A 14,034-nucleotide genomic window follows, 5' to 3' on the forward strand; every position below is an offset into this window, starting at 1 on the left:
CACACATAACATATTTCCATGTAATATATATATATGAGCTTTTCATTTCAACTTATATAGATAATTAACTTTTAATAATTAAGATCATATCTATAAAATGATACAAAGATTAAAATTAAGTAAATACAAGTTAAATATTAAAATAAAATAAAATTTGTAGTTTAAAAAATAGTAAAATTAATAAATTATTGAGATCAACAAATATACTTATTAAATAGGTAAAATGAATACGAATAATTAGAACAAAAAAAATGGATTGAAGGTATTTGAGGGATTATAAAGCAAATAAAATGACAAGCATTGAATGTAGTAGTAATTTGATATATTAAAAAAAAATGTTGTGGTAATAAAGATGGAAGGTAGGGGTAAGAGGGTAATTAAAGCGCCTGAGCAAAACAAACAGCACATATATTTTTAAACAGAGGAAATATAGACAATAATATATATTTAGTCCAAAAATTCATTGAAAGAAAAGAAAAGTAACAAAACAAGAAAAGAAAATTACTATGTTATTAATTAAGATTTTATGTTTTTTTTTTTTTTTTTCAGAAATGAAATTCAAATAACCCATCCTTGTATGAAGTTCGTCTCACATGTCATGCTCTTTTCGACAGATGGCCCCTCTTCTGATAAATAATTCTGGTACCTGTGTTTGTCCAAAATGATCATCATTATTTATTATAACAACCACAATAATAAATATGACATATACGTAGATTGCTCCACACATCAAATAATCCAAAGTTTAAGAGGCGATAATAATATTTGAATTTGTGTAACAGTAACTTTAGAGTTTATGACACACATTAGGATTAGGCAAAGGTTATTTATCTCAAGACTTTGTGATTTCTGATTTTTTTTTTTTGTTTAAAGGTATTGTAATTAAAGTGTGGAGTGAGAGAATCGAACCTCGAATCACGAGATTAATAATATGAACACTATGTCAGTTGAGCGCTATGCTCTTGTTGGCTTTTTGCAAAGGTATTGTAATTAAAGTGTGAAATAGGGGAGTCGAACCTCTAATCTCGAGGTCAATAGTACAAACACTATGTCAATTAAGCTATGTTTACGTTAAGAAGATAATTTTTATTAAAAACACACACGCTAGAAGCTACGTAAAGAGGAGAAAAAAAAAGATTCAAAAGAGATTTAAAGATACCCGATTTGTAAGAGAGGTTGGTGTTGGCATTCGATAGGGTTAGATTGTAAAGGATGATGCAATTGAAAGTTGTTGGCATGCCCAGCAGAGCCAGACCCAGAGCTCCAAAAACTTTGGATGCCTGTAAGATTTTGTCCCTCTGCTTCAAGCTATATATAAATATCATTCCAAACATATACACCAAATTAAATGTTATATACATATATATATATATATATATATGCTCAACATTAAAAAAAAAAATGGATAAAGAGACTTATTGGGTAAAAACCTTTAGCTTAAGCTCCCTGTTGAGCTCCCCAAGTTGACGCTCCTTTCATTTACAATACCACATCATAAATAAAAACATTCTTATAAAATATATACTAATTAGATGTTGAGTTACTTTTATATTTGTCCATTCTATCCAAAAAATCATATTATGTCACATGAATTCTTTCTAATTACACTTCTTTAATTTTTAATTTTCTTTCAAAAAATTTGGCGTGCGACTGTAGAGTCGTGCAAGTATTCTTAAGGAGTTTATATATATATATATATGAATAACGTATTTTTAAGAACAAATTCTTTAAAAAAAATTACTGAATTAAGGACTTCAATGAGTATGATTTTAGAAACTATTGGTTTCATTTATTTAAAAATGTGGTCAATGTTCATCTCTCTGATGGCTTCTACATGTATCATAAAGATGTTCAAAGTTTAAAATAATTCATCATAAACAAAATTGAATATATATGTAGAATATCTAATAACTTGGAGGTATAGTATAAATTTTATACTAATTGAGCTGTATAGATATTTTTTTAACATATTTAATATTGTTTTTATAATAAAATATTCATATGCTTTTTCATTCTATAAGTTAAATTTACAATATAGATCCTTTCAAATGAATCTTATGCAAAATGATAGTAATTAATAATTAAAGAAAACTAGTTCCATAGATAGAGAAAAATAATATTACTAATGATGGTAATAGTATTTCAAATGTTCAAACATTATCATAAAAAAAATAAAAAATAAATGAAATGAAATGAAATATAAGCTATAAAATAACAAAGTATCACTAACTAACGTAAATATAATATAAATATTAAAAATTATAACTCATTGGTAACGTATAGAATGTGTAAATAGTTTTTTTTATTATTAATTTAAATAATTATTAAAATTTTAAATTTATTACTTTCATCACATTTTCACAAAAATAAATTGGTAATTCAATATTTTTGTATTTGAAATCCGGCTAATAATGAAATAATAATTGGACGCAAAGACACAACCTCATCCATCCTTCAAATTGATTAGTCTACTTAGATTAAAATAATAATAATTTGATTTGGGGAAATGATTAGAAAATAACCCATTTTTAGTTTCACTTTTAGTTCAAAATTCGTTAAACTAGTTTTTCTTAATTTATCTCGATCGATGAGGATTGAAATCCACATCATTTTCGAAAATCTTATCTAATCTTTTTTATCTTTCCAAAATTTAAAATTACACTGCCAAATATTACATTAATTGGAGAAATTTGAAAAGATAATTGAATCAATTAGAAAATTCATGAGACCATAAATTGGGCCTCACATTTGCATGATAATATAAAATTTGAGAAAGATTACTAACGAAAATTAAATTTGAGAAGAGGTGAAAGTTGGCATTATAAGATTGGGAAAGATTGCATAATATTTTAAAAAAATATATGGATCCTGGTATTCATACCGAACAAAATAGCACCAATATTCTATATATTTACCAAGTCTATCTTAACTTTTTTTTTTTTTTTTTTTTTTTTGTAAAATTTGATCTTTCTCAAAATTTATAAATGACAAGGAAATCATCTAAAATCTATTTAAAAAATCAATTTTGATAATTGGTAAATCCATTTGAATAGTTATGGAACAAAAATTGGGTGAAGATTTGAAAAATTAAATTGGATAAAGATAAAAGAGAAATTTTGAAAATGTATAAAATTTGGAAAAATTAAATAATATTTGAAAAAAAAAAAAGTACAATTTCGACGTAAGATTTCACTGTGAAAGCCTAAAATAATAAAAATGATAATTTTCTAACTAAATCTCAATGGTCGATCTTGACGGAGGTAGATCGAGAAAAATTAGTTTAACGAATTTTAAAAAATTATGTTAATTTTAAAAAATGAAACTTAAGATGAGTTATTTCTGACCATTTCCTTTTGATAAGTTCATTCTCAAAATAATAATAATAATAATAGTAATAATAATTATGTGATAAGTCCTACGTTATACGTCTTGTTGAACAAAGGCCAAAAAGTAAAAGTTCTGAATATTAAATTTGCTTTACCTTTCTGCGCAGGTCTTCCATCTGTTCAATCATAATCTGTGTCTGCGATCGATGAATAACAGAATTAGAACTTTTTTTTAATAAATATTCATATTTAGTTTATTTTAATTTCTAAATTTTCGAAACAAATCTTCACACCAGAATCATTTTAGGTTCTTCGTAGTTTTTTCTATGAAAAAAATTAATAAAGTAAAAGAAATCTAAAAGAAGAGACAAATATTTGTGCATTCATTTAATGTGCAAGTGTCTACCTCCAGGAGTTTTTAATTAAACCTACATGTAGCAAGGTATTGCTTAGGTTTCAAACAAAATACATCGACTTTTTATTAAATAATTAATAAAAATTAAAAACGACAATTAATAAACTAAAATAAAACACTTTGAAATTGTTATTTAACAGTAAAAAAAAACACCTTTATCGTTGAACTTTTATAGAGAATAAATCATTATAAATTTTAAAATATAGAGATCTTACTTGTTACATTTTGAAATTTTCAAATACTAAATGGTTATTTTTATTTGAAATTTTAAAACCAAAATAAGAATAGAGAGAGAGAGAAAAAAAAGTTTTGTAAGGAATACCTTCCTTTGTCTAGCTTGAGCAAGGGCTGCTTCAAGTTGCTTCTCAAGATTTTGGAGCTCCTTTACACTCAATGGTCCAAGATCTTCCCCAAGCAAATGCCTATAATTGTTCAAACTTTATTAGAAGCCTTCAAATGCTTTCAAATAATCCTAACTTTCATTAATATTTATTTAAAAATTAAAGAGTTTAGAGAGTGTTTAACCTATGAGTGCGACAAAGAGATTCATATTTTGCTTTCAGTTTTGAGATCTCCTGGAACCAGTTCTGCATATTGTTGTGATTTAGCAGCGTTAGCAAATATAATATCACCATACATTTTCTTTCTTTAATTAATAGCAGTTGATTTATATATGAAGAACTGGGTTAACAATAGTTTATTGGGTCAAAACATTCACAACCTATATTGAGTTAATCTAAACAGGTTTGTAGGCTTTGATCAAGTTAAGTAGTCAAGACATATGAATCTTCATTTTGAACTTAAAAAATTAGACCTTGATCAAAAAATTTAAAAAAAAAAAATGGCTGAATAAATGTGTTTTAAGGCTTTCCATTCCATCATGGGTTAGGGTTCAATTAAAAAAAAAAATTCAGGATCATTCTGAAGTCTTAGTTATAGTTTTAACAACTAGTTCATTAGCATTTGGTTAATTTTCTTCTTTTAAAAATAAAAAAAATCGAAATAGACTCCGTATTTTAGAAAATCAAAAGGATAAAGAAACTGCTACTGAACAGACTGATTTTTTTAAAATAAATAAATAAACAAGTATATAATTTTTTTTTCCCAAATCCCAACTTGGTTGCTTTGATTAGTTTTCCCTATTTTCTTTCTATTACCTAATTACAGTTCTTTTTTCCCCTTTAAATATCTACTTCCAGTTTCTATAATGTACAATCCACTTTTTTGAATCATCCTAACATTTTAGGCAAAAAACAAAAAAATTAAAAATATAAAAAGCAAAATTTCAAACATATTATGCTCTTACAATTTAGTTAATCATTCAAAAATATTTTTTTTAAAAAAAAAAGGAAAGAAAGAAAAGGGAAAAAACGAAGTTATGCATAAATCCGGCTTACATTATATATAAAGCAACATAGTTTTGTTTATTATCTAATTAATCCAGTCTAAAACACTTAAAAACAATTTCTTAAAAAAAAAAAAGAAAAGAAAAGAAAAATTAAGACAAGTAGTTTTGAATGAATGAAAAATAGCTTAAACGTAACCAAAATGAGAACCAAATTAGAAGCATGAAAGCAGAGGTAGAAATAAAGCATTTTAGTAGTGAAAACTGAAAGAGTGAGAAAAGAAAAGAAAGGAAGAACCTGGGTTTCTCGTTCAGCATAGTTGTGTTGAGGAGAGAAGCAACAACGTTGGTAACGCTCCAATGTTTTAGAAGTACTGCACAAAGAAAATGGAAAATAAAACAAAAAAAAAAAAATAAGGAATGGACAAAAGGGTGAAAAGAAAAAGAGACAAAACATAGTTTCACATATATACACAGAGGTCTGAAAGAAGAAGAAGAAGAAGAATGAATGGAGGGTCTCCAAATACCAAGTTGATGAAAGAAAAAAGGAGAGTAAAAGGCATGGATGAAAGAGAAGGGGATCAGATCTGAAAAAAGAAAAAAAGAAAAGAGAAAGGGAAAGGGATGAAACCCTGCGCTGCCGAATTCGTAGAGCTTGCCGCGGGTGGAGAAGATGATCAAAGCAACTTCTGCATCGCAAAGAACAGAGAGTTCATAAGCTTTCTTAAGGAGTCCGTTTCGGCGTTTGGAGAATGTAACTTGACGGTTTATTTTGTTCTCTATTCTCTTGAGTTCCACTCTTCCTCTTCCCATTTTTTTACAACAATATGGAAACCCTTCTACTCCAAATCCCTTTTCCTTTCTGCTTTTGCCTTCCTTATTATTATTTTTATTTTATTTTGGTAACCTAATTTGTTTCTCTATTTGTTTCTCTCTCTCTCTCTTCTCTACTGTCTCCCATCCCATCTGTTTGTTTGTTTGTTTGTTTCAGCAGACTTTGAGAGAGCAAAATAAAAGAATGGTGTACCTCTCTTTTCTTTTTTTAAATTAAGACTATTTTCTCATGTTTAAATTCTTAGCATAAAAACAAAATTCAAAATTGTAAATGCTACTTTTTCACGTTTTCGAAACATAAAAAAAAATTTGGAGGTGAAAATAGTATTTATAAGTTTAGTTTTAAAAAATAAATAACCAAAAATCAAATAATTATCTGATATGTCTTTAATTTATCATTTAAACCCTCTCAGCTTTAAATCTTTTTCAAAATAATCCTTTCTAAGGTTTTTTGTCATTCAATTCATAGATGAAATACTTAATCTACACATATATGTTGCTTAAAACAAATCTACGCACATACTTAAACTAAATTTGAGATTAAGGATTTAAAAATTCATAAACAAAATTATACAAATTTGGTGTCTTGGAAGGTTCACCATCGGTCATTGATCTACTCTCTCTCAAAATGGAAGGTTCAATCTCTCCCATTGTGCAATTGCTATACTAAAAAGGTTAAATTCTCTTCAATAACTAAATCACAAAGAAATTTATAGCCAAGAAAAGCCAAATTATGAAACAACAACGTTATCTTATCTCAAGTAAAGTCTACATTTTGGATTTTTAAAATTTTGAACATTATTTTCACCTGTATAATATATATATATATATATATTAAATTCATCACCGGTCATAATAACTTTTAGACCCTTAATATCATTAATAAAATGAAAATGTGTGAATTATTTTAAAAGCATGTTGTTGATGCTAAAATTAGGTAAAGGAAAATCTAAGTTTGAAGATAGTAGTAGGAAAAATATTGCATAGTTTTAAAGAAGTTCGCATGTTAGAGATACGCAATTACGAGAATTTAAAAAATTTAACGTCTCAATGGAGTAGGTTGAGCATTGTCCTAGTATCAGTTTTTGGTTGGCTTCAATTTCTAATTAATCCAAGTTTCAAAACCAAATATAGTCAAGTCTTCAACGCATCTATCGGAAAACATTATATATTTAATTGCCCTTTGGTGTTCTAAATGATGTATCTATTATTACAAATTTTACCTTTGAAGTATATATGATTTTATATTTTTTAAAATATAATTAAAAATCTAAGTTACGAACAATATATATTATGCAAATTTTGGTAGCAGTTGGTTTATATAGTCATTTCGTCTATTACAACAATTTAACATCAATTACTAAACATTACCACTAATTTGCATAGTTAAAAGTTAAAATGTACCGAATACAAATTTATTTTATTTTACAGTTGATTTTTCTATAACTAGAGTTGCAACAATTACCACAATCATTCACAAAATGCTATAACAACTCCAAGCTAAGCCTTCGATTTTATTTAAAATTTTTATAATATCAAAAGGATGTCAAAATTAAAAGATCAAAATTTTATAGCTGTTTTATAAAGTACAAAACTTTTTCTTTGAGACAAGAAGTTATTTTAAAAAGAAAAGAAAAATGGATCTCTAGCTAACTTGGAGAAATTATGTATCAATTAATGTTAACTATGTTCACCTTAACCAAGTATGGAACCTATACTTTGTAAATGTTATTTATTTAAGAAATTAACCAAGAAACAACTTTGTTATTTGAAAAGTTTAATTTACAAAATTAATTAAAACCATTGCTTGGAAAAAGGTTACGGGAAAAAACATCTAAAAATATCCTTCTTAATTAGTTTTTTATTTTTTTTTATTTTATGGAATCCTTCCCAAAGTTATTGACCTAAAATATTAATGATAAATGGTAAATAAATAAATATAAAGTTTATCCGAAAAATTGATATTTTTGGAAACCCGTGTAGAATTAGAGATGGCTAGAAAAGGGTGTCTGGTATATTCACAATAATAAAATAGTGGAATAAATGAAGTTCTATTACGAATATTGTAATAATAAATCGATCAAAAGTCATGTATCATCTTTTATATTGTCCATGTACCTGTAATTATTCATATTTAGTATTCATGTAAATCTACATTTTACTTGTCACTTTGCCTAGTGGCATTTTGGGGATCTAAAAATAACACACACATTGGGCAAATTCCATACAAATTGGAGAAAGTGAAGAAATTTGAGAGTTTTCTCATTTCTTATTTTCTTATTTTATTTTATTTATATATTATGTTTTATTTATTATAATATTATATTATATTTATTATCATCTATGTTTCCGTTGTGCTCCGCAAATTCACAACACATTATCAACACGAGCTTCAGTCGTTTTCCTCACTAAAGGTAGATCCTAAAGGTATGTCAGTTTTTCCTCTTCGTTATAATTAGTAAATTTAATGTTATTTTGCATATTCAATATCTATTAAATTTCTAACATAATTACAATATTTTATGTTAGTGCTGCCATGACAAATCTCACAAAATTAGAATTTGTCGTCTTTGATATTAACAACAATAATTATTTGTCATGGGTACTTAATGCCAAAATTCACCTGAATGCTATGAATCTTGGGGAGGCTATTAAAGAAGAAAATATGACATCCAGTTAGGACAAATCAAAAACTATGATTTTCCTTTGTCATATCCATGAGGGATTGAAAATAGAATATTTTATAATAAAAAATCTTGGTATCTTGTGGAAAAATTTGAAAGAGAGATATGATCATCAAAAAACAGTTATTCTTTCTAAAGCTTGTTTTGAGTGGATGCACTTGAAGCTACAAGATTTCAAATCAGTAAGTGATTACAACTCCGCATTATTTAAAACTAGTTCGAAATTGTTATTATGCGGAGAGAAAATTATTGATTCTAATATGTTAGAGAAGACATTTTCTACATTTTATGTCTCGAATATGTTTCTGTAGTAGCAATATCGAGAGAAAGGTTTTAAACATATTCTGAATTAATTTAGGTTTTAAACAGTATTCTGAATTAATCTAGGTTTTAAACAGTATTCTGAATTAATTTAGGTTTTAAACAGTATTATGAATTAATTTAGGTTTTAAACAGTATTCTGAATTAATTTCATGTTTTCTCGTGTTCGAACAAAATAATGAGTTATTGATGAAAAATCATGAATCTTGACCAGCCGAAACGATATCATTCCCTGAAATGAATGCTCTAAATTTTAATAATAGTCGCGGTCGAAGTTGTGGTGGCGGTCGAGGTCGTGACCATAGATGTGGAAGAAAAAATTATTATTTCGTGGTGGTCATTTTAATCATTCAAATTTTTTTTAAAAAAAAACACATAAAATGATAATCACAAAGAAAAAACTCCACAAGATAAGAGTTAAAAAAATGTTGAAAATAAATGTTTCCAATGCAGAATGACTGAACATTGGTCACATAGGTGTCGTACGTCAAAACACTTAGTTGACCTCTATCAAGCCTCCCTAAAGGAAAAAGAGAAAAATGTAGCAGCAAATTTTGCATACCGGGATAATGATATATTTGACTCATCTCATATGACAAATTTAGATGTGACGGACTTCTTTGAATCTTCTGAAGAGAAGATTGGCACAGTCGATGGAACATCAAGTGTTTCTTTTGATTTTGAGAATATCTAGATTTAATGTTATTGTTTTATTTCATCTATTATCATGTTTTTTTAGTAACTTTCGTATGTTTTACGTGTTTGTTTTTCTTATTGTAATTATTTTCTTTTAACGAAGAAATATGGATCATTTTCATATGTTGGATGTTTAAAAAATAAGCAAAGAAGATCTATGTCTGGCAGACAATGCAACTACACATACAATACTCACAAGTAAAAAATATTTTTTCAAACTGACAATGCTGGAAGAAAAAGTCAATATGATATCATGTTTTGCAAACCTAAACGAAGATTTTGGAAAAGCCAATATTATTTTGCTTAGATGAACAAAATTTACTATTGATAATATAATGTTTTCTAGTCAATCAAAGAGAAATCTTCTAAGTTTTAAAGATATACGTTGCAATGGTTATCATATTGAGACTATAGTAAGAATAATGTGGAATATCTATATATCATATCCATTGTCTCAAATGAAAAACATATATTGGAAGAGTTGTCTGCTTTATCTTATGGATTATATTATACTCATATACGAGTAATTGAAACGTATGCAACAATGAGCCTGAAGCTCATGAATCTAGAAATATTTACAATTTGGTATGCCCGATTAGGTCATCCAGGATCTATAATGATGAGAAGAATTATTGAGAATTCAAATGGACATTCATTGAAGAGCCAAAAGATTTTTCAATCTAATGAATTATCATGTGATGCTTGCTCTTAAAGAAAATTAATAATTAGACTGTCACCAGCTAAAGTGGGGATTGAATCACCTACATTTTTAGAACGAATTCATGGTGATATATGTGGACCTATTAACCCACCAAGTGGACCATTAAGATATTTTGTGGTATTACTAGATGGTCACACGTATGCTTCTTATCAAGTCGAAATCTTGTATTTGCAAGATTACTTGCTCAAATAATTAAGTTAAGAGCACAATTTCCTAATTATACAATTAAGATCATTCGTCTTGATAATGTTGGTTAATTTACATCCCAAGCTTTTGATAATTATTGTATGTCAAATGGGATAAGTGTTGAACATCCTATAACTCATGTTCATACAAAAAATGGTTTAGCAGAATCATTTATAAAAATATTTGCAATTAATTGCAAAACTATTACTTATGAGAGCTAAGTTCCCTTCTTCTGTATTGGGGGGGGTGTGTGGCATGCTATTTTGCATGCAGCGTCACTTGTACATATTAGGCCAGTACTTTATCATAAGTATTCGCTATTACAATTAGCTTATGGTCATGAGCCAAATATTTCCCATCTGAAAGTTTTTAGGTGTGTATTATATGTTCCAATTATTTCACCACAATGCATTAAGATGAGTCCTCAAAAGAGGTTAGGAATATCTGTTGGATATGATTCCCCATCAATTATTAAATATCTTAAAACCCCTGACAGGTGATGTATTTACTACACGATTTGCTGATTATCATTTTAATGAGACAAATTTTCCAACATTAGAGAGAGGAATTAAGAAGTTGGAAAAAGAAATTACATGGAATGCACCGTTATTGTCTCATTTAGATCCTCGTACAGATCAATGTTAACTTGAAGTTCAGAAAATAATTCATTTGCAAAATATAGCAAATCAATTACCAAATGCATTTATAGATGTAAAGAAAGTAACTAAGTCACATATACCAATTGCAAATGTTGCATCAAAAATTGATATCACAATACAACAAGTTGTTGCTGATGAGTCTGGAACACGCCAGAAGCGTGTAGACCAATAGGTTTCAAAGATAAAAATCCTTGAAAATGAAAAATAATTAATAGTGAAAAAGACTTGGTTGAGGATGTAAATATCCATGAAGAAATCCTCGACGTGACTAGTAAGAAAGGTAAAATACCTAAAGATAATAATGAGATTTCAATAAACTATGTCATGATAGGAAGAAGATGGAATCGAACTAATGTAATTATTGACAACATTTATGCGTATAATATTGCTCTTGATATTATATCTAAAAATGAGGATCTTAAATCAAAATCTGTTGAAGAATGTCGACATAGAAAAGATTGGCTTCAGCAAAAATAAGCAATCGAGGCAAAATTAAACTCAATTTCTAAACTTCAGATTTTTGAACCAGTAGTCCGAACATCAGAAGGTGTTAAACCTATGGGATACAAATGGGTATTTGGGAGGAAAAGAAATGAAAATAATGAGGTTATAAAATATAAAGCAAGACTAGTTGTAAAAGGTTTTTCACAAAGACCTGGTATTGATTTTGAGGAGACGTATTCTTCGATGATACATGCAATTACATTAAGATATTTAATTGGCTTAACTGTGTATAAAAGTCTGGAGATGTATCTTATGGATGTAGTCACAACTTATTTATATGGATCTCTTGATAATGATATTTATATTAGAATCCTAAAAGGATTTAAGGTACTTGAAACAGATACATCAAATTCTCGGGAATAGTTGTGAAACCCGGATTTCCATTATTCCTACTTAAGCAGGTGGTTAAGGAAATTAACTAAGTAAAAGTTAAATCATATGTTGAAGTCAAGGAAATTTCTAGGTGTTGAATAGATTTTCCTTGAGTAGTTTTGAGTTAAGCTTAAATTGATGAAAAATTGACTAAGTGTTGGATTAGGCATTGCCATGCATTGGCCATAAGATCTTGGAGAGATTATTTGGGCCAAGGGAGAAGTTGAAGTGGGAGTGACGCATGCCTTGGAGGTTAGACCAACGCATTAGGCTGAATGGATGTGTTAGATGCGTTGGATGTGTTGGATGATGGATGCATTGGATGCGTTGGTAAAGGAAGGAAAATGGAAGGATGCGTTGAAGGGTGGCAGGCAGTTGAAGGATGGCAGCCGAGGATGAGGCATTGGGATGGTACAAAGGCTGGAGGGTTCCATGCGTCGAAGCGCCTCGGCCAAACTTCCCAACCATGTGTTGAAGCAGGCCAAGCTATCGTGCCAAGCGATGTGTCGAGCGGCCGAGCGAACGATGCGTCGATGGCAGCGCCCATGCGTCGAGCAGACGAGCAAGCCCTGTCGAGCGATGGGTCGATGCCAAGCTGCCGGCCATGTGATCCATGTGAGCCATGCATTGATGCTAAACCAATGCGATGGAGCCGTGTGACCTTGCGATGCGTTGGAGGTTGGTGGTGGCTTGCACGAGGGATGTGTTGGACATAGGCCATGCGATAGACTAGGTTGGACACATGGTGTTGGCTCTTGCGATGGTTAAGGGTTGCGATGGTGCTATGTTGGAAATTAAGGGAAATTAAGGGTTGCTATGCGTTGGAATCATACTATGCGTTGAGGACCTACTATGCGTTCTAAGTACACTATGCGTTGATACCTTAGGCTAGTTGTATGCATTGAGAATCACCCTAGTAAACGCATATTGAAGGGAACGAATGCATAAGAAGGTTGAGTTCATAAGAAAGACGTCATCCTAACATGTGGCTCGTTGAGAATAAACCTTCAGACTTAAGGATTTGAGGTGGAGGCTTGAGAAGACATGCAATTTGAAGCCTATACGTTGGCTACATAGGAGAAGGACACTTAGATTGCGTTGATCAAAGAGTTGTGTTGTTAGTGTGAGGAGGAAACACTTGGACATGCAGCAAGTAGGAGGTGTCGAATTTGGGGAATGCTTGGACGCCTATAAATAGGGCTAAAGACTTCATTTTTCAGATCACAACTCAAAATACATTTAAAAGAGTGGGAAAGTTGAGTAAATATTGCGTTGAGAGCAAAATCCATGCGTTGATCATAGAGCTTCAAAGAGGACGCATTGGACAGTGAAGTCTAGAAAATAGTATCAACTTAGGACGAGGAGTTCTCCCAAAATACTCGTGTGTTTGATGTGATTCAAAAGCCATCTGAAATCTGAAGGAGTCTAGTTTTTATGGTGGGGCTGCCGGAGAAGAAGCTCCAAGGAATCAGGCTGGAGAAGGAGGACAAGACCAAAGGGTCGAGCTGTCGAGTAAGCTGGGCCAGTCTTGATGTTTTAATGATTTCGGCCAAACCACGAGAAGTTCTAAGCTAATCTTTTAAGGTAACATGTACGAGACATTTTAGAGCATATTTGTAGAAGGAATTATCTCTATATAAAGCCTATAACTATGTGTAATCTGAGCTTTAAGTTGAATCTGGATTTTAGGGTTCAAAAGGGAGCCCGAAGTGACAAAGGAATTTCTAGAGAGAAAGGTTCCTAAACGACCAAGGTGAGTGACTAAAATATTTAAAATATTTTAAGAAACCATGTGCTAAAGAAATATCTTTCAGATAAAGACATGTTTTCTAAGTTTTAATAAAGAAAGTCATTGTATGACTAGTTTTACTTAAAACTCGATACCAAAGGACATTTGAGAAGGTATCTAAGTAGCTCGATACTTAAGGACACAATTGAGAAGGTATCTGAGCAAAAGTACCCAAGTATGGG

The 14,034-nt window shown here is 29.7% G+C and overlaps 1 protein-coding gene across 2 annotated transcripts; it reads right to left on the reverse strand.

Moving 5' to 3' along the window:
• Positions 1-377: 377 nt before the first annotated feature.
• On the reverse strand, positions 378-6,040 carry AGL6 (AGAMOUS-like 6). 2 transcript variants are annotated; one of them, XM_039021398.2, is made up of 8 exons: positions 5,718-6,040; positions 5,385-5,460; positions 4,267-4,328; positions 4,064-4,163; positions 3,482-3,523; positions 1,431-1,472; positions 1,160-1,280; positions 378-646 (listed from the first exon to the last, which is right to left on the reverse strand). In XM_039021398.2, exons 1-8 carry the CDS (start codon positions 5,897-5,899, stop codon positions 597-599), a joined length of 675 nt encoding a protein of 224 aa, XP_038877326.1. In that variant the 5' UTR covers positions 5,900-6,040; the 3' UTR covers positions 378-596. The 2 variants fall into 2 exon arrangements, with proteins under 2 accessions (XP_038877326.1, XP_038877325.1); XM_039021397.2 differs by having other exon boundaries at positions 1,160-1,308; positions 5,718-6,037.
• Between the last annotated feature and the right edge of the window lie 7,994 nt (positions 6,041-14,034).

This window comes from Benincasa hispida, chromosome 12 (assembly GCF_027475165.1).
Source record: "Benincasa hispida cultivar pf3 chromosome 12, pf3_genome.v1.1, whole genome shotgun sequence".
Classification (NCBI taxonomy): domain Eukaryota; kingdom Viridiplantae; phylum Streptophyta; class Magnoliopsida; order Cucurbitales; family Cucurbitaceae; genus Benincasa; species Benincasa hispida.